Raw genomic sequence first — 21,373 nt, 5'->3', positions numbered from 1 at the left:
TTAAAGCAATTTGATCATGATACTTTTAGAAGGTAATTTTAAATGAAGTGCTTCAGTTAAAAAAACAGCTAATGTAAAGTTTTTAAAGAAAAAAAAATCTGCACCAGTAGGTTAAGGTTTCAATATCAGAAAAGAAAAAGCAGTATTGTGCACTCTCTAATAAGAGTGGAAGATTTCATTAGAAATTTAGTATAAGGAAACGTGTGAATGTGTATGTCTTTGTGTCTGCCCTGTGATGGACTCCACCAGGGTGTTTCCACTCCACGCGACCCAGGAAGATAAGCAGCATTGTGTGTGTGTGCATGTGTGTGTGTGTGTGTGTATGTGTGCGGGTGTGTGAAACATCTAAAGTGGGCAGCTAAACACTGGTGTTCTCCCTAATGCCCTTTAGTGCCAGTAAGACATGACCTAACAGGCCCATACTGCCTATCAGTGGAGTCTAAAAAGTGCTGCATGGGCCAAAATGACCACAGGATCCGGAGCGGAGCTATCGAATCACTGTCCGGAGGGATCCGGAGCAGAGAAAAGCTCAGCTCAGGGTCACTGCACGGCTGAGGATCCGTATGGGTCAGCAGCTTCACCCTGAACATGTTTCTTTATGGAAATTTCACAAGCGCCTTGAATACATTTACAACACTAATGAGATGAAAATCGACACATGATTAAAAATGGGGCCTTGGTCAAAAAAAATGATTTCTTGCAGTCCTTTTGAGCATCACAATGTAGTCCACACACCTTCCTCAAAAGATCAAAACCGGGATATCTGGGCTAGAAAAGGCACTGAGTGCTAAAAAGATATCAAAAGGTATCAAAAAGGTACGGTAATAAAGAGGCAAATAATTTATTATTTAAACCTAAATCACCAAGATGAGGCAGACTAACATCCCAGCTACCTGAAGGAGTGACTAAATGTTTCCAGCAGAATTTTTTTTCATAAAATTCTTCTTACAGCAACTACATTTTGAACCATCTTTTAGACATTTGGCTTCTGTAGAATCAAATGATTGTATCACAGATACGATAATCAAATCTAAAAAACTGATGGTGACAACCTTGTGTACAATATTAGCCCAGTCACACAGTCAGCCAGTCACACAGTGGTGTGTGAGAGCCAGTATGTTAAAATATTAATTAGCTAATGGTATGCTAGTGTTTTCATTCTAAAAAGAAGGGAGCGCCTCACCAGGTCTTCTATCACCTCCTTCACCGCCGCCACCACAAGGATGAAGAGCAGGGGCACCAGAGTGGTCCATCGCCCCGTTGGAGAGACGTCTGGAATTTGCTAAAACACACATATAGGCACTCATTATATATTAGTTCAGATATGTTGGGAGCTAGAAGCAAAAGTGTGGGGGCCCTGAGGAGTAGTTTAAGAACGACTGTATTCTATGTCCAACAGGAAAAAAATAATAATACTAATAATAAAATAAAAATAAAATAAATAAAAATGTAAATTTGTAGCTCTTTACATGCTCCCTGCCATTTGGAAGACCAAGGAGAGGAAAACGATCCAACATGCAGTCTAAAACTCAGCTATAGATGTCCATTCCACATACTAACATCCATCTGCGAAATCTGTGTTGTATGAATTTCTGATCTTCAGGGACGGGAATGACAGATTGTGTCCTTCATGATGGACTCCTCCCTCCCCAGGGAGCAGGATGGAACTCTCATGATTCTCCTTAAGCCTGTGCATGTGTGTGTATATGTGTACGTGTGTGTGATTTGTCAACAGGAGGTGAGAAGAAGGCCCAGAGGACAGGTCATTAACCATAAACTGACAGGCAAGAGTGGAGATGAGTGAGCAGAAGTCAACAAGTAAGCACACCAAACATCACTCTTCTACAGCACTCAACTGGACTGTTCTCGACTCCTCTATGGACTCTTCTACAGTCTGCTTTACTATAAACTGCTTATATTCTACAGACTGCTCTAAAGTGTTACAGTCTATGGACTGCTTTGTAGGCTGATCAATAGGGGTGTAACAATGCATTGTGACAATGTGATACTGTAATGCGAAACTGTGACAATGTGCACTGTGGATATGTGACAATGCATGAATGTGGTAATCACGCCTCCTAATGAAACTGCATTTTTTGAACACTAAAGTTTGCAAACCGCCAGCAAAATCAACCCCGCACTTTAGCATGACAACATATTTATGGTCATAATTCTTCTTTATTTAATTTTCATTGAAATAACATGAGTATACAGATTCATGAACCCAGTATCATGAACTGAATGTGGGTGAATGTATCGTTACACCTCTACTGATTAATCATGCTATTCTACTGAACAACTCCATGTTCATACATGCATTCACCTAAAGCTTCAAATATGTGTCCAAATACTACAGGACCCAACTATTTACACCAGGTTCTGTTTGGGCATCACTTCTCAAACACTTTTAAAGATATTTTTAGACTCTTCTTCCAATCTAACATCCTATCAATTTCCATCCTTACCTTACATTTCCCATAATAAATAAATGTTTTTTCACCTCCCCATCTCCCCTTTTCTTCGGTCCTTTCATTCAGACGTACCTCTGTTCATCATGAGGGGGCTTGGCCTTAAAAGCAGAAGGTGCTCAGAACTCCAGCCCAAGAGTTCTCAGAGTTCTCTCCCTTCTTACAGTCATACAGTGTCTTCTCATACTACAATCATACCTTACCTTGGTTTTCTTCCTAAATTTTTCCTCCCTACAATTTTTAATCCAGCATGCCGGAGTTTTGTTCAGGAAGGTCCATGAAGCTAGCTTCAGGAAAAGGTATTACATAAAGTTCATCCAGACTAAACACATTTGAGACATCGCTGAAAGTCAATGAATGCTGAATAAATTAAATCAAAGTGCAAATTTATTTTGGATAGTCGAAAATTTGGCTATTCATTTTTAAAATTCTGTCTATCAGTGATCTGATTAGGTAAAAGATGGCATTATTATTTGACACAATCATTACAAATTTGGAGTTTTATTTGGTCTTCAGTTGGTGATGGGTGGGTTTGGGTCAGATTTGGACAGAATTTTCTAGAGCTACAGTCAAGTTCAAAAATTCAGGCTCCTTTAAAGCCCTAATGTAGACTGCTCTAATGTTCTACAGAGTGCTATAACATGGTAACATCTGATCAGCTAAACTTTTTGACCTATGAAGCAAATAGGTTGCACTCTTTCAAATGAAATGTACCCCAGCAGGCCTGCATATAACTGTGATCTCATTTATACGAGCAGAACCACATTTTCTATTATCAGCCAGGCTGTAGCTGAACCAAATCTTCTCTGTAATAGAGAATGTGACTGTAGTCATAATGCACCTTGAAATATGCACCCCTAATGTACCCTGAAAGACTAAGAGGTAGCTGATAACATCAGTTGAGAGCACGGGCAGCAGTGGCTCGTGTCTGTGGGAGGACATTCAATAGCAGACAGGATATAGAATCCCTTTCAATCTGGAGTCAACTTACTCTGCTTTCTTACATATCACAGCAGTGAAAGCACAGAGACTGCCAGCCAGCAAACCACACTGGACCACATTGGTGTGTTTGTCCTCTTTGGTGTATCAAAACATCAAAACATCCCAAAGAAACCTCCATCAGCTTAGCTTTCCCCTTGCAATCACAGTTTGTGTAAATGGCTTTACTCATTCCCTAAGCCACACCCTTCCTGCAGGAGAGTCGTCTCTGAGCTCTCCTAAACAGCATGGCTGCTCATTCAAGGTCACAGCACTGACAGCTGCTTAATGAAGACACAGACCACCTGCGCTTCAAAGCCCTCTCCTATTCTCTCAAGGTCACTAGTTCAGATAAGCGAGCACACAGTCAAAACACACATCTGACAGAATGTTAGCCGAAAGTGCAAAAGCTGTGAATCTGTCATCACCAGCTGTACCACAATCAATTAGCTGTTCTTTATGTTCTTCAACCATTTGCTGATCTTAAAAAGGTACTCTACTATAATGTGGCAATCTTTATTAATATCATACAATACTACTGTATTACAGCCACATAAACAGAACTATCAAAAAGATTAAACTAGAGTAAAATAACTAACAATACATGGACGTTTTAAGGACAAAAGTTTTTTCTATCAAACTACAATTCAAATTTAATCAGTGGAAAAGGTGACTCCCAGGAAGTCTGCTGGAGTTATCTAAAGTTCATTCAGTCATTAGAGTAAACTGAGCCTGACAGATGTGTATCTGTGGCAGTGAGAGCTGATGTGACCGCGGATCTGGCACTGGTTCTTACCTGCAACAGTGCGATGAACAGGAAGAAGGAGTTGGCTGCTCTTCTGAACTGAGAGTAAAGGAACCGTGGCAGGAATGTCAGAACGTTGTACTTTGCTGTGCTGAAGACGGAAACAACAGTAGAAGAGAAGGTTACAGTCTTACATTACAACCAAATCACCACATATTAAACGTAAACTACCTAAATCCAACCCCACCCCATCAATGTTCCAAAAATTCCCTCCAGCCGCCCTCAAGACCATTCAAGCCCACCTAAACCCATCATATCCACCCTAGTCTCAGCTTTAGACTTCCTACCGCACAGAAGTACACAGACACAGTTTGATACTTTTTGGACACTTCGACAGTAACAACCAATGGTCAGAATGTTTAAATAAATTTAGTGCAGTATAGTATTTTTGGCAGCAGTTTTTAAATGTAACACTACTTGGGCATTGTGTCCGTGTTTCAAAATATTGTGATATGTACTGTGTATTGTGAAAAGTATCATGATATGATCATTTTCCATATCACCCATACGGCTGGTCTGACAGACTATGCCATCGTCCATCGTCAATGGTTGAAAGACATTACAATATTCTGTGATGTAAGTAACATTCTTTACCTTTTATGTCTCAATTTTAAGTGAAGCTTTATTTAAAGGCTTAAACTTTAAGTCTGTCTTGTATTATTGTAGCATTGGCCTGTTAGCCAGCTAGCTTTCTGCTACCTGTCCAGCCTGCTAGTGAGACAGAAAACAGCCAGTTTTAAAGAGAATATAATGTGCAAAAAAGTAAATGCAAGTCTATTACAAGCAAACAGTGATGTCCAGCTGGTAGTTTATCATTCGGTTGCATTTAACAGACACAGATTTCAATGGGCATTTTCAAAGAGTCATTATGAAGCCACAGTCTCATGTCTGCTTGTAGCATTGCTGTTCTTGAGGTAATTTCATCTTCACTTGGTTGTACTTACTGACAACCATAAACAGCACGGTGCCCCAGAACACCTCTGAAACATTTAATTAGACAAAATAATAACTTAAAAAGTAAGCACACTTTCTTTGACTGAGCTAAAACATCAACGAATGATTCTTCCATCGCCTCACTATATTATTCATCCATAATCACACAGTGAACACAGTGGTCACGTTAAAAATAAGGTGGATACAGAGGAAAGATGGAGGAAACGTAAGGAAAGACTGGGTGAGTAGGGGACGATGAGCTGTGAATTGGCTTCCCCCCACCTCACCCCACCCCAATGTCATCGTCCATCGCAATGTGTCCCAGTAGACATTGCCCAACCCTTATCGCCAGCCCTTAGGCATAAGTATGGTTGGCAAGACTACATCCAACCCCACTCAACACAACAGAGCTCGTTTGTGCTAGAGATGTGTATGGAATCACAGAGTAGGCCAGGCATGTAAATAAGCCTAAAATATGATTAGGGTTGGAACGGCACCAAACATGCGAGAGAAAGGAGAGAAAGAGAGAGAGAGAGAGAGAGAGAGAGAGAGAGAGAGAGAGAGAGTGTGAGTGAGTGAGTGAGTGAGTGAGTGAGTGAGTGAGTGAGTGAGTGAGTGAGAGAGAGAGAGAGAGAGAGAGAGAGAGAGAGTGTGAGTGAGTGAGTGAGTGAGTGAGTGAGTGAGTGAGTGAGTGAGTGAGTGAGTGAGTGAGTGAGTGAGTGAGAGAGAGAGAGAGAGAGAGTGAGTGAGTGAGTGAGTGAGTGAGTGAGTGAGTGAGTGAGAGAGAGAGAGAGAGAGAGAGAGAGAAATGAAAGCAAGCAAGAAAGCAAGCAAGAAAGCAAGCAAGAAAGCAAGCACTTGAGAGAAAAAGAGTGAGAGGGTAGTAAAGCTTTGAGTTATGGTGGCAGGAGCTTGGCAAAGTCTCACAAACAGGGTCATGTCTGATTTACGCCCACATTAAGGCATAGGCTGGGACCACAGGCACTTTGGGGTGACACACACACATACACACCAACCTCAATGCCCCCTTTACTCTGAAACGAACCACACAACAGCTCTGTGACCTCATCTTCATCTTTAACATCAGTATCACTGGTGAACATAACCAATTTCTGTACCCAATTTAATTCAAGGTGTGCTTTATTGGTCTGGATTCATCCCTGATAATGAAGCACAAACTCCAGCAGCGAGAGGGCCAGTAATCATCCACAAATGAAGACATTTTTCTCTTTCCTTTACTTTGTGCACTATAGATGTCCACTACAGAATCGTGTCTTTTTAATGCATTGCCACCTGAGGGGCTAAAGATAAGGGATGCCGAAGACAGCCAACCAATATTAATTTTTGGCCTCCTCCGTGGCATAAAGAGATTTCTCAGAATTCTCTGAAACTTGCTATTTTACATTAAGAAACTTCATTCTTGAATTGTTGCATCATTTGCTCGTGTAGTGTTTCACAGAGTGGTGAACCCCTCCCCGTCTTTACTTCTTAAAGACTCAGTCTCTCTGGGAAGCATTTTTTATACTCAATTATGTCACTGACCTGCTGCCAACTAACCTAATTAGTTGTTAGCATTACACAACTTCACCAATTCTTTGTTGTCCCAGTCTCAACTTTTTTGAAATGTGTTGCTGGCATCAAATTCAAAATATTTTTCAAAAAACAAGAACATTTTTTAGTTTTAACATTTTGATATGCTTGATATGTTGTCTTTGTACTATTTTCAATTAAATATAGGGTTTAAATGATTTGCACATAATTGCATCCTGTTTTTATTTACATTTTGCACAGTGTCCCAACTTTTTTGGGGCTGTATTACCATTAAGGTATGTAAGGTTAACAGGTATGACTGTGTGTGTGTGTATATGTGAGTGATGGTAGGAATGCATGTTTTATTTTATTTTATGTACTAAACGTAAATGTCTGATACTGTGCACTGTGAGCTCCTGTAACCAAAACCAAATTCCTTGTATGGGTGTAAGCATACCTGGCTAATAAAGCTTGATTCTGATTCTGATTCCTGTCCATCAGAGAACCAGAGTCTAAGACAAGCTTTGAGTCTTCAGTGGAGAATTTTAATCTTGTTATTAGCTGTAATCATTATGTTGTACAAACCTGTCAGGGTCAACACGGCCTCAAGTAACGAGCCTATTTGTTTTGTCTCTTTCCTTTACACACTGTATTTGCTGCACATAGTGCTTCAGTTTTGTCATTCAGACCGAAGATTTTTCATTAATAAAAGGCTTGATATCTGAAGCCATATCAAACCTGGCACAGCTGCAGGATAACAGCATTGCAGTAATGACCGAGCATTACTGTAGGAAAACTCACACAGGCACACAAGTAAGTCACATAAGTAAGGCTGGAAACAAAAACCTTTACTCATTTACAGCATTATGGCTGGTGGCTGGACTGTCCTAATTTAAGTTTGGTCATGTATTGTTTCTCAGGCTGAAATTTGACAAGGAATAAACCTGACAGCTATTTCTTTAAGTGTTCTATGTAAAAAGTCAGTGAAAGATGTACATGCACACAGACACGTATGTACACATGCAAAAAAGCACACGCTTTCTCACTCTCAACCACTGCAGAGTAGAGACAGACAGACAGTGAAAAGTGATAGCACCCCTCTTACTCTGTGCGTGCTTCACTGATCCACCTTTCAGTGATCACTATCAGACAATAGCACACTGTAGCCAATTAGCATCACAATGCGAGATGGAAAGTTCTGGCAGGAGCTCGCCTTACTCCCATCGCTGTCTCCTTTATCTGGCTTTTTTCCAGAATTTGATCAGCACAAGAGCGTACAGTATATCCGTAAGCTCCCAGCTACTGTTTACACACTCTCTTTCTTCTTTTTCTCCACGCTTTTCATTCTTCTTTCGTTCCCTCCATCTCTGTCTCACTTTCACTTTTTTCCTTCCTCTCTCTCTTTTTTTCAAGCTTAGAATGATTAGATGGAGCACCGTATGGCGACTAATGCTGTACCACTCATTTCTGATTATGGGCACAACCAACAGCCTGACTGCACTGACTCCATATAAGCATGTTTCTTTCCCATCCAACATACTGAACTAAGCTAAGACTGTCACAATTATTAGTTTTTTTAATTCAACAATTAAGATTTAGCTTCTTTATGATCCAGCATGGACTTAGCAGTTTAGCAGTTTACATGATATCGCATATTTTAATTTCCTCTATTGTTCTGACAGTAAGAAACAGAATATGGACATATTTAGAATAGGCTATATGGCATAAATATAACAATGATACCTCAAGACATTTTTATGATGCATAATATGAATTACGCTATTTTGTTTTTCTACGATTTGATAAATTAGAACAGACACAATCCATCAGCAGTGCCCTAACTAAAAAAATACAATGAAAGACCATAAATTCAATAAAAGCTTAAAAATATTTTGTTCACTTAAACATGGTCACCAAATAAGTGAATGCAGTTCATGATTTTCAAGTCATCATTGAATAAATGTCAAATCATCACGATCATCATCACGATCATCTACCTAACAATTGCTAAATGTTAATTAGTGCTGCTAGGACAGAGGATCTGTTTAGTGTTAGCTCAGCTAACATAATAACCGCTCTACTCACCTGTGAACATGTTTGATTCTGGATAACTAAACCACTGACACAAGCTTATATTATAATGATTAAAATCTTAATGACGTTGATCAAGTGGAGTTAAAAAGACAGACATTAAACTTGTTTGGATCTGTAGCCTAATCAGCTAACTTAACGTTAGATTAGCAAGCAGGCTACAGACCCAAACAGTGCTGCCACACCACAGTGCAGGTTGGATTCTAACTAACTGGTGCTCTGCTGACAAGTGTAGATGATAAAAACTAAGGACTAAAACTTAAGACTGTAGCATTTTGGCTACAGTAAGAGGAGCTTAATTAGCAGGCCCAAAGTGCCACACACCACAGCACAGGCTTGGCTTCAGCTAACTGATGCTGAAATGACACCTGTTTAGAGCATATCTGAAGTGTCAAGTCAAGGGACAGGTGTTTGAATGGAAGACGAAACTGAACATGTTCCGTGATGTCTTAGCCATCGCTCAGCTGCTACCATGTGTAGTTCTCCTGAGTTTTTCATTGACTCTGATTTCACCCCTCTTTCTATTAGCTCCCACACCACCAACTAGTGAGCCCCTCTAAATTATAAATGGGTAGAATGTGTTTATTTAGCTGTATAATAATTAGGAGAACTTTTGTTTTAACCCTGACAGAAACATGAAAACCCTAAATAAATCATCATGGGTTAAAGACAGAGAAGGTACCTGATCTTATAATATTTAGTATTTGGGTTCCAAACTTCAGAAAGCAACCTTTCAAAGTGTGAACAAAATAACAGCATATTATGTGCTTTTCTGTTCACCATGGTTAAATAAAAAACCTGGAGCTTAGGCTTTTACCAGTGACCTCTGGTCTTGCACTGTCAGAGACTGACTGAGCGGTTTGATGTAGCTGTTCTTAGATCTATTATAAAGTCATACAATGATAACTTGTAATTAGGTCCACTCTAAACAGTCATAATTAAATATTACACAACCATTTTTCAGCCTCTCTTTATTTCTTAGAAATAAAGAATTATCTCTTACAAAAGGCTGTTTTGTCATTGTGCCTTTAAGATAAATTTAAATTATCTTTTCTTATTGGCTGCCTTGTATTGTGCCTCATTTAAAAAGCAGTCTGGGCTGAAACACTTTTTTATAATTTCAATGTGAATGTACGGAGCTAAACTACAGAAGGCAGAGTACGTGGATGTATGCAAATGTGTTTTTCATGACATCACAAAAACAATTAATTCAAAACGGATTAAGTTTTGAAACAGTATTTACATACTACCACATCAATTACAGTTGTTTAAGAAATGTGAGGAAAATTCAGTTTTTCGTGATATGAGCCCTTTAAACTCAAAGCAAACAGAACTATCTGATCTAATATCAGTGAATGTTGCGTGAACACACTGCATTTCAGGATGCCTTTACAAAGACTTCATTAAAAATATATACAGTATTTGGCATAGGGTTGAGCAGTATAACAGTAATAAGCTGTACAGTGGTAATTGAAATGATGATTGTACTTCAAAATTGCGTTGTGTCAAAATTCTATTTCATGTATTTGGAACCCAAATACTAAATATTATAAGATCAGGTACCTTCTCTCTCTTTAACCCATGATGATTTATTTAGGGTTTTCATGTTTCTGTCAGGGTTAAAACAAAAGCTCTCTGTGTGATAAAAGCACTGGTTGGGTGTGGACAGAGTATCAGTAGAGCATAACCACATTTTCAAGCATTCTTACACATGCATGTAAAACATGAGAAGGTCCAAACTCACTATGTCGTCATGAGTGGTATGAGTTAACGAGCTTAATTGCTGGTCATTTTGCGTCCACAGGGATTATTTACAAGTGCTGTATTATTTAAAGGAGCGAAAGCTGTGGCCCGTTGAGCTTGCATACGCCTGCTCCTCCAGTGCACGTACAAGACACTGATATGTAACCTTGAGAGCTTGTGTCCACCTGTGTGTGTGTGTGTGTGTGTGTGTGTGTGTGTGTGTGTGTGTGTATGTGACAGACTCAAGCATATTTTGTGGCGTGTGCAAGTTTTGTACATACTATCTGTCCTGATAGTGTACAGTTGTGTGTTTATTGTGTGTGTGTGTGTGTGTGTGTGTGTCTGTGTGTTAAATGTAGAGTTACTCTGCATGTCTTTCGCTGTGGTCAGCACTCTGTGGGCAGCAGCTCGGCCTGGACATTCCGCTAGGGAAGGTCCAAAGACCCCGACAGTCTCTGCAGTTCACATTAGCATTCCAATGAGATCCAGCCTGACAACCGACCAGCTGACCACAGCACACCTAACACACACTGCACACAAATTTGCACCAATACAACTGACCAACAATCAATTTCTCACTAAATCTGAAACTGCAGTAGATTTACCCATAACTCTTTGTATTTATAAGTCAGTTGGCTTTGCACTTCCTGTTCCACACGTATGCTGTCTTACTCAAACTCCTTTGAGATCTTTCTAATATGGTAGGGCTAGGACAACCTGGCTGTTAGGGCTAATGATTAACCGATGAATCATTTTTCTAAGAGTACAAAGAATACAATTTTCAAAATTGGAGATGTTATTCATTTTTGACATAACTGGAAAAAGACAGTTAATGTTTACATTATGATATTATTGTGTTTCATACAATGAATGGACCAATGGAAATGGTCCAAAATTACTTGGAATAAAATCTTATGTTAAATTACACTGAAACTAACAACTGTCTTTTCTTTCTCTTGTAAAGTTTTTTTTTCCCCCTCAGACAACAACAATACATTCTTTCAATAACCAAGCACAACAGCATATCATGATTAAAGAAAGAAACATGCAAACTCTTACACTGTTACATACTGGAATAGAAATGACACTTAACTGATGTGTATTTTATTGAAATCCACCTTAGCATGAACATATTAATATTTAGCTGGATAATATATATTTATATTCATGATCTGTGTTCTCAGTTTGCTTAGCAGGATAGCACTGTGCTCTCATCACCACTGCCTTCAGCATAACGATCACTGGTGCTTCACCGTGAAATAAACGATTACTGCGACCCACAATTTCAAAACCAATGAGTTAGACGTGTCAGGAGCAACAAAACACCCATGTGCTGTGTACAGGACAACATGACCACAACTACCTGGCAGCCTGACCAACATTCAAGCATCTTCAGCATTCAAGCCTCAAGACTGAAAACGTGGACATGGTGGTCTTATGGGCCAAAAACAAATTCTTTTATTATTACTTTATATTAATTGCATCTAATCTAATAATTCAAATCACAGTCGCAACATTGGTCAGAAAAATCACAATTAGATATTTTCCCCAAATCATTTAGCCCAAAAGGCTATATATATCATTATCAAGATAAATTATGTATTTTTATACATAATGTATTCTTCTCATCAGTAGTTTTGCAACACTGACCAACTCAATGTTTCATTAACAGGAGCTCCAAGATGGCATAGTTGTCTAAAGTTTCACCCTATGGTCTAGAAATTGCAAGTTTAAATCCTGATGATGCTATAAATCCATTACAGCAAAACTGGTCTGAAAATCATCAGAAAAACAAAAAACTTTGATGTGTATCATGATAATGTCTTATTATTATTATTGCTCACCCACTGTGACAATGTTCATTGGTTTTACAAAAGAGACATACAAAAGAGGAAAGTGTCTCCCCGGGCCAGTGCGTGATCTCTCCTAACAGGCGGTAGACTTTTAAGATTACAGCTTAAAACACGACAGAGGGCACTTCAGACTAAATTCCATTCATGTGTGTCTGTTTTTGTGTAAATAATAAATAAATAAACAGAAAGCAAACGGAGCTCCCCAGCCGCTCATGCAGCAGGAATGCTAACACTAACCTGGCCTGACAGAGGATGCCCATCCAGAGCCGACCTGTTTATGCTACTGCTTTATCTGCACATGGGGGAGGGGGAAGTGAGAGAGAGAGAGACTCTTTCATACAACTGCATCATCTCTGCAACTAAGAATTTCATTATCAGTATCACAGCTAAGCTGCAGAAGATAACATATCAGCTTGCAAGAGAGTTACCAATGTGAAAGAACTGACAGAATACAAACAGAAACTATGCAATCACAACGCAATAATAGCACAGAGATTACAAAGCCTGTTTGGCAGTCATACTTCTGTGCTCCAAGTGCACGTTGTGCCATTGTCTGGGAACGTCAAAATAAGGAAGTGCTTGTAGATACCACCATAAACCTTGTTTAGTGCCCTCCTCCAAGTGTGTTTTGTAAGAGTGTAATTATTTCAATACTGTATTGAAACATTAAGACAATGAACATTCAGCATACTGAAATTTAAAACTGTATTGCTGGTTCACTCACCCGCTTCTGAGGGTCTCTCAAATCATTTTTAGTTTGAAACATCCGTATTCTTCTGAGCCAAACCAATTAATCAAGTATGTAATTAGAGTTCTGTAGAATCAAGATTTTAATTGACATTCAAACTAAATTTTGGCCCAAGTATCGATGATTGTACTGAACCTGAAAATACGTTTACAGTTACACCCTCAGCATTTAGATGTCAATAACACTGTGTGAGTTGCACAGTGTCATTGAAAACATGCACTGTACAATTTCAGAAATGTTGTTCTTTGGTGGCAACTCGCACTGCATGTTTAAATTGCCCATTATACACAGCGAAAACCTATGATTAGACCTCGGTATAATGTGATATGGGGAGACGTAGCTAGCAGGTGTGAATTGGTAATGACTAAATCGTGACACAGTAAGGCTATGACAATGGGTCCTGATGTTCCCGCGTCCCTCCCTGCAGAAGCAGCTGTAATTAGCAGGTGTGACAGTATACATACTGTCCTTTACCTGCTCTTCCTTTGTGCAGTAAAGCAACAGAATCTAGCAATTCCACTTTCCACATTTCATTATGATTTCAAGACCAGCCCCACTGCAATGCAGGTAAAAAAAAGGAAGGGACAACAAAAACACCTCTCAGCAACAGTGTGTGTGTGTGTGTGTGTGTGTGTGTGTGTGTGTGTGTGTGTGTGTGTGTGTGTGTGTGTGTGTGTGTAAGAGGTGAGTAGGGTTAGGGATAACTTGGTTTAAAATAATTTACTTTTTTCTTGTAACAAAATAGTATAAAGCATTAAAAGACAAAATCCTTTGGTATTACATTATCATAATTATAATATTATAACAACATTATTACAATAATAATAATAATAATAATAGTAATAATAATAATAATAATAATGTCATCACTGCACCTCTCAATATATATAATAGATATGTATGAGTCTATGTCCTGACAAACAAATCCTGCAGTGTGTGTATGTAAAAGAGAATGAGCGTGCGTGTTTTAGCATTTGTCTTGTTGCACACAAATTACAGATGGTTCACACTTTTATAATTCAGCATCTGCAAGAGGTGAGGTGAGACAGTGAAAATTAATGTAGCAATTTATTTTCTCCCCTTCTGCTTTCTGTTTCAGGTTTTACGCTCTATCAACACTATCCACACTGTCAGACCTTGCAGATATTGTACATGAGCCTCACTGTGGATGTAACCATAGTGGTGTTTACGTGTGTGTCCTGCACTGCGCTGTAAACACTGGTGTGTCCAGCTGCCCAGCGCTCTGCCTGCCATCCATCAGTCCGAGCTCATATTTAATTTGGACACACTGAGCTGCTGCAGGAGTCCGAACTTTACTGCACTCTCAGCAACAATCGCTCCATAGTTTCAAGTGCCAAAAACACTGATGTACCATCTTTACCTCCTTTATTTTTCGCTCCATTCATTCTGTCCCCCTCTATGCTGATTTCCTTGTAAAGCTGCTTTGTGACAACACCTGTTGTAAAAAGCGCTATATAAATAAACTTTGCTTGCTTGCTTGCTCTGCGTTCACTGCCTATATTTTCTCTCTCTCATTCTTCTGCTCTCCACTTGTTTTCATTTCTTTCCTCTTTCCTCACATTTTCTATCCACGTCTATCTTTTCTGTCCTAACTCACTCTGCTTTACTATCTCACTATATTTCTTTTTTCTCTCTCTTTGTCCTTGTCCGTGTCTTGTTTTTCCTTTCTTTTCCTGTCTTTCTTAATTCCCCTGCCTGTTTCTTTCTCTCCATTACTATTTCTTTCTCTTTCTGCCTCTGTCTCTGTCAGGTAGAAGAGGTGATTGCTGCAGTGCCTCGGTGTGTGACACACCTACTGCCCTAAAGGCTGGTCACACAATTACAACACGCATACACACACATACAAAAAAGAAAAAAAAAATCTTCCTTAACATTTAACCTTTTGGTTAACAGCAGATGTGAAAACTCACAGAAAACTCTAGCCACTCCTGCATGTATGAACAAGGACTGAGAAAAACAATCAGAAAGCACTGGAAGCCAGAACATTGTTCCCCAGGTTTAGATCACTAAGTAGGAACACATAAGTAGAACACACCGTCCATAAAACATGACACTTGAAAAACCTGCACCCTTCACCTGCAGGCCTACAGAAACTCAATATACAGTGCCAAACAACACCTTCTGCATGGAGCAAATCCAAAACAACAACTCTCTATGTGTCCACAGTGCCAGGAAAGAAATTTCAAAAATACTGAATATACTGCCTTTCTTTGTTGTTGTTTTGTCTAAAGAGAACAGAGATATAACATGACATAATCAGGCCACAAAGTGCCATTTTAAAGGTGCCATAGAATGCATTTATTCAGCATTTTAAATTATTCTCTGATGTCTACACAGAAGGTATGTGGCTTTGGTCGGGGTGAAAAAAAAAATGCCCAAATGTGGTTTTACGCCCATTTACAACCCTGTGATTTGGCCCTAGAATGAAACAAGCTGCTTTCCCTTTTCGGGGGTGCTCATGAATAATTTGATGAGCTCTGCTCTGATTTGTTGGTTTATAGTAAGGCACCATGATGGCTCACACAGAAGCAGCAAGTCGAAACAGACACAGGCAGGAAAATAAAATAAAATGTGTAAATAAGCTAGGTCGTCATACTAATAATAGTAATAATAGTATGACGACCTAGCTTAGTTTAATTAGTTAAGCTAGTTTCTTGGAGCTTGCTAGTAGCTAACTCTACCTGTACTAACTGCTTGCTTTTGATCTTGACAACACAAAGTAAATTAAAGTTGTTATCTCACTACGAAACTTTCATTTTAAAATGATCTCGCTTCAATCATCAAAAATTTGGATAAAATCACACAGCATGACTAGCTACTAACAGGTTGCTGTTGGGGTTGTGATGCAAAAGTTGGAACTGCATGTCCCTTCAGTCTCTTCAAGTGCTAAGTGAACTCTGCTTGAAATTGTCCACGGTTTGAGAAACATGCAGAAAAAACTAACAACTGTAAAGTTGTCTGGGATCCTGTGTCGGAGCTGAAGTTGGTCTATTATTTGCCAGTTATCTTCCGTATCACCTTAAATGGTGGTGCAGTTACACGCTGGCGCCACAGTTACATTCTGGCGCCTATACAAGTTGTAGCATTTAAGGTGGAATGGAACATTTGATTAAGAAGCTTGCAAACAGGAAGCCAACTTCAGCCTCATTTAATATAAACATCAACCATGCTGAATGACAGTTCAGTTCCTTGTTGACATCCCCTTCACAGTCTGCAGTTGATACATTTCTGCACATTGCCTCCATTTTTCATTGCTGTTGCTCCATTGCTGCTTCCTACTGAGCTAGAACATGGGCTGGTTTAAGTAAACTTTGCGGAAATAAATAAACATTAATGAGTAAAGACTGTTACGTAACAGTTTAGGATTTTGAAATTGGCTCATTTTATCACCCTCTTTCACAAATGTGGATTTTTCATTTGAAGGAGGAGACAACAGTGTTTGAGATCCACAGGATGTCAGTTCTCTGCTCTACTCTACTCATCCAACTATGTCAATATAAATATCATTTTCCATTCTATGGCACCTTTAATCAATCAAATATATGAATAAGAATATACGTCACATAAAATAAAACAATAAATAAAACAAATCCATGTGTTTCCACAGCGAACTGAATTTTGTTTTGAATGTGTGCATGTGTTTGCTTAGACAGTATAGCACAGTGTTTCTTTTTTATAGTAACAGAAAACATGCACTTAACTAATCTTTTACATAAAGTATATTGGCCAACTGTAAAAAAGAACTGCAGGGTGATTGCCAGAGCACAAATCTCCACAATGCACTCAGAATCTAGAATCTAGTGAACGCCATAGATCGCCACATCAGCAATATTATACAAACACACAATGTGAGTCTCTTTTTACTAACCAGTGGACAGTGGAATGTTAGCTAACGTTAATGGTGGCCACTCAGTTGCCTGTCAAAACGAAACTTATCAGATTCTCTCAACTCTCTAGCAAACAACTGTTTAAAAGAAAAAGAAAAACAGGTATATGCAGTTAAAAACAAAGGATGCTACTGCATTTACTGCTTGCTGCTCATCATACTGACTGGTAACTGTAGTGCACTGCATTAACAGACCAAGAATTAAACATCTAGCTGAATTAAGTTTTGTACTTTTCCTGGTCTTCGTCCCTGGCACTTTCCAAAATTTTTTCTATCACCTACAGCTACAAATAAGAAGCCAACTACTGCCTCGCGCAAACAGCTACTGTTGGTTTGTTCCCGCAACTCAGCTTATGTGAATAATTTTGCCGATTAACGCGAAAGTGTCTGAATTCATTTACTGGTTCATGTGTTTTAACCGCTGTTTACTAAACTAAATAGTAAACTCCTAAACAGCACAATACTAATGAAGGAGCCACACCCTGAACTTATAATAAATAAGTGCACTATGAGTCTCTTGCGGCTCAGCAGCAGACAAAGGAATGTTAGCTGAAGTTAATGGTGGCCGCTGAGCCATTGAAATAAACTTACCAAATTCTCTCTGTCTGACAGAACATTGAAACAGCAGCTCTTCACAGTTTAAAATAAAGACCCTAATGTGTTTACTGCCTGCTGCTCGTCATATCGCTAGAACACTCAATGGTAACTGTTGCAGGTTATCGCAGTCATTAAGAAAATGAGTAGCCTAGTTAACTTTAGTACTTTTCCCGGTCCTCTTGCACTGTACTCTTCAAAACATTCTGCCCATGTCTTAAGCCAGCTTAACCCTCGCTCAAGCAACTAATGTTGCTTTGTTTACTGAAATGTTGAGCACCAACACAGATTGATAAGAAAGTGGATGAATTCATTAATTGAGCCATATGTTTTTAGTGCGATATAGGAAACTAAATCGTCCACTCCTAAATAGCACAATATTAATGACAGACAAGGGATCTTTTTCAGTCACTGCTAGGAGTGAAAAACACAAAGTCTGAATAGCAGATAGTAATCTACATCGAGGCAGAGGATCATTCTGTTAAAGACTTCCATCCTAAGCCCTACCTGACACGGTTACTGCAAAATTTTGTTAGCTGGGGCTGATTGATGAATATTAGTCGAGCATCCTCCTGGTCAGCTAGGGAGGTCTTCTCCGATGCATCTTCTGTCTTTTCATACCCTGAAACAAAGAGAGGGAGAGAGAGAAAAGCTAAGTGTAAGCAACTGAAAGCAGAAGTTAGGATGCCAGGTTAGTACGTATGGAACAGCTTCCAGTCTCCCATAGTTGCTGAAATGCTGTGTTGCATGTTTGCAACATACAAAAACAATCAGCTAAATGAGTACTGGTGTTCTGGCATGTTCATCGGTGTGAATGTCTGATGGTAATGATGAAGGTTTTCTGATGTTAAACAGGTGACCTGCACAAGTTGTAGAATTAAAATTCAGTTTTTAAAATTCCATTTTAAGAAACAAACTAAAACAGCTGGTGATTAGCATGTGTACCACTCTTTACTAAGCCTGTAATAACTTCACTTGAGCACAACTTGAGCTCTTCATGTGACCTGTCAATAAAACTAATGTTTTCATTTGCAGAAAAATGACTACATGAAACTTGTTGGACAAGGCAATAAACGCCACATTCGTAACGGCCTCCGGTGGGATTTTTAGTAAAAATGTAAGACAAGCTATAGCATGCACTGCTCAGCTGGAGCACTGTCCTCTCCATGGTGACAGACTATATGAAGGAATCCACCAGCGTTTTTTTAACCTAATGTCTATCAGCCATATCTGTTGCTTCAGCACCACTGACTTCTTTTATAAATGTGTTTCATTATTTTATTCAACAAAGATCATATTTTTTATAATATTATAAAAATATTATGATCTTTGTTGAATAAATGAATGAAACACATTTATAATAGAAGTCAGTATGGTTGATTACCTCAGACAGTAGTATTATAATATTACTATTGTCTGAGGTAATCAACCATACACTACATATGCAGCTGATTAGGCTGAAAAAAGCATTTCTTTAAATTTCTTTAACATCTAGAAAAGTTAGAAAACTCATTGTGCTTTCACCCATCTAGCCTGTTCAGTCAGCTCACTGACACTGATAATGACATAATTGGCCACATCCTTCATTCCTCCGGAGTTACACAAGATGTTCATATAGTCAATGTAATTACTCACCTTAAGCACCTCCCTACAACTACAACCATAACACAGGAGAAATCTTAAGGGAGTGTTTTTACTGACAATGATCTAAGCCTTTTTGTGGTCGGTTGTTTCACTTTTTCTTTCCATGTGCTTACTGCGTAGCGTGTAATTCACCTAACTAACCTGAATTCCAGCGAATAAATGACATTTTACCTGCAACTTCACTTGATGTAAGTTACCAGTTTTCCTCATGAAAGATCTGAAAGACCATTTTGTGCTGCTGCCTTCCAGCTGCTACCTTGTTTAGCAATTTTCCCAATGGATATGGTCACAATAATAAAGCAAGTGTATAAAAAAACTGATGAAAATCTACACACAGCACGCCTCCTCTCAGGTGAGTGAGTGCACACAAGCAGCCAAGAACAGACTAGAGCATACAAGTACAGACTAGAAATCCTAAGTTATTATACATTAGATCTCCAAGTAAACAAACGGGGTTTAGTGCTCAATAAAAGACTACATCTCACTGAAGTAGCTGATGTTATCTTAACACAAATTGCCAACATCTTCATCTACAACTGTATAACACCCATTACCCGGGCTACTGAAGCTTACCTGCAGACATTAAGATGGTCCTTGCACAAACACGGGTTAAAGAAAAAAGATGTGGTACTTAATCCAGAACGTGGATTATACAGGCTTCATTCAGATTTCCCCCTAAGACAACATGATCATGCCACCGGCAGCACTACACAAGGAAGCAGTGAAGATATAAGCAGAAGTGCACTCCGAAATATTACAGAAAATAAGCAGGCAACTTTCTCTTTCTCTTTCTCTCACACACTCTCTCTCTCTCTCTCTCTCTCTCTCTCTCATACATACATACATACATACATACATACATACATATACACACACACACACACACACACACACACACACACACACACACACACACACACATATATACATACCTCCTGCTAGCCCTAACAGTGACCCTGTACTTTAACTGGCTTTGGCTAATAAAGAGTAGTACTAATTCTGGACACAGCTAGAGTTTACTAAGAAAAGTCTCTCTCGTGGTAACCACACACTCGAGAGAACAGGCCCATCTGCTGCTGAGCTCAAGAATAGATTCATCTCAAAGTCGACATCATCCCTGTTCACACCCTTCAGTTATGAAGCACATGGTGAAAATGAGAGATAAGGAACACTAAATAACTTGAAAATAGCGCACGCTTTTTAGCATTCAAGCTGTTGCCTGCTCCATCTTCTTACAGTGTTTCCTACACGTAAGCTATATTTTGGGGCCCTTTGACGTATACTGACAGCCACCAAGTAAGTTTTGTCCCATTTTAACAATATTCAAATTTCTATTTTGCCCCATTTAAACAAAAAAGAGAAAACATTTATTTTTTTTTATGAATAAACAATGGCACACTGACCTAAACCTTCTCTCTAGCCAAGTCCATGAGATGCTTCACATCCTAAAATGAACATGCATTATTCAAATTCCCAAATAAGTAAACAAAGAATATTGTAAGTATATTCAAATAACCTCTCCCATCCCCCCATGGTAATCACACTTGCTAGTGCTGATAAAATTCAATATTATGATATTTTCAAAATATTACGGTTTCACTGATTCAGAAGATATTTCAGTTTGCATAATAAAGTTAACTACTTCCAGACCTGATATTGCTGGTTTTAAGTTGAGGCGTTAATTTTGATTGTACTGTTCTGTGCTGTGCTGCTTCTCTCATAATTACTCAAATCACAGAAACCACGTTTCCAGGAAGGAAACTTGCTATTTCTTTAGCTCTTATGCATATTTGAACTTTGTTCTTTCAAAACAAACAAATAAAATAAACAAGAGACAGATAAAGATACTGTCCCGCACTACCCTACATTACCGTATACAAGATGGGATTCTACACTCTGTATAATGAAGTTCACTGCTGGTTCGCACATATTGAGCAGCCACGTGTCTACAGAATCACATTAAAAATACTTAAAATGACACAAATGTCTTTAAGAAAGTGAGAGGCAGTAGAATCAGCAGCATTTCTGCACGGAACAATTTAAGCTTGTGATCCACACAATGCCTTTAAGACAATGTCA

At 38.9% G+C, this 21,373-nt stretch overlaps 1 protein-coding gene across 8 annotated transcripts in view; it reads right to left on the bottom strand.

Moving 5' to 3' along the window:
* The window catches only part of atp8a1 (ATPase phospholipid transporting 8A1), a 162,602-nt gene that overhangs the window by 118,731 nt on the left and 22,498 nt on the right, over nt 1-21,373 (bottom strand). For 7 of the 8 annotated variants that reach the window (XM_036568426.1, XM_036568434.1, XM_036568432.1 and 4 more), the window contains exons 2-4: nt 18,158-18,272; nt 4,243-4,342; nt 1,184-1,282 (exon numbers count right to left, since the gene is read on the bottom strand). In XM_036568426.1, coding sequence (XP_036424319.1) covers nt 1,184-1,282; nt 4,243-4,342; nt 18,158-18,272 — 314 coding nt within the window. Of the gene's footprint in view, nt 1-1,183; nt 1,283-4,242; nt 4,343-18,157; nt 18,273-19,867; nt 20,105-21,373 lie in introns of those variants that run through there. The other variant, XM_036568431.1, reaches the window with a different exon arrangement.

Source organism: Colossoma macropomum, unplaced genomic scaffold (genome assembly GCF_904425465.1).
Source record: "Colossoma macropomum unplaced genomic scaffold, Colossoma_macropomum, whole genome shotgun sequence".
Classification (NCBI taxonomy): domain Eukaryota; kingdom Metazoa; phylum Chordata; class Actinopteri; order Characiformes; family Serrasalmidae; genus Colossoma; species Colossoma macropomum.
Note: the sequence above shows the minus strand (reverse complement) of the source record. Positions and strands in the feature narration are given on the sequence as shown.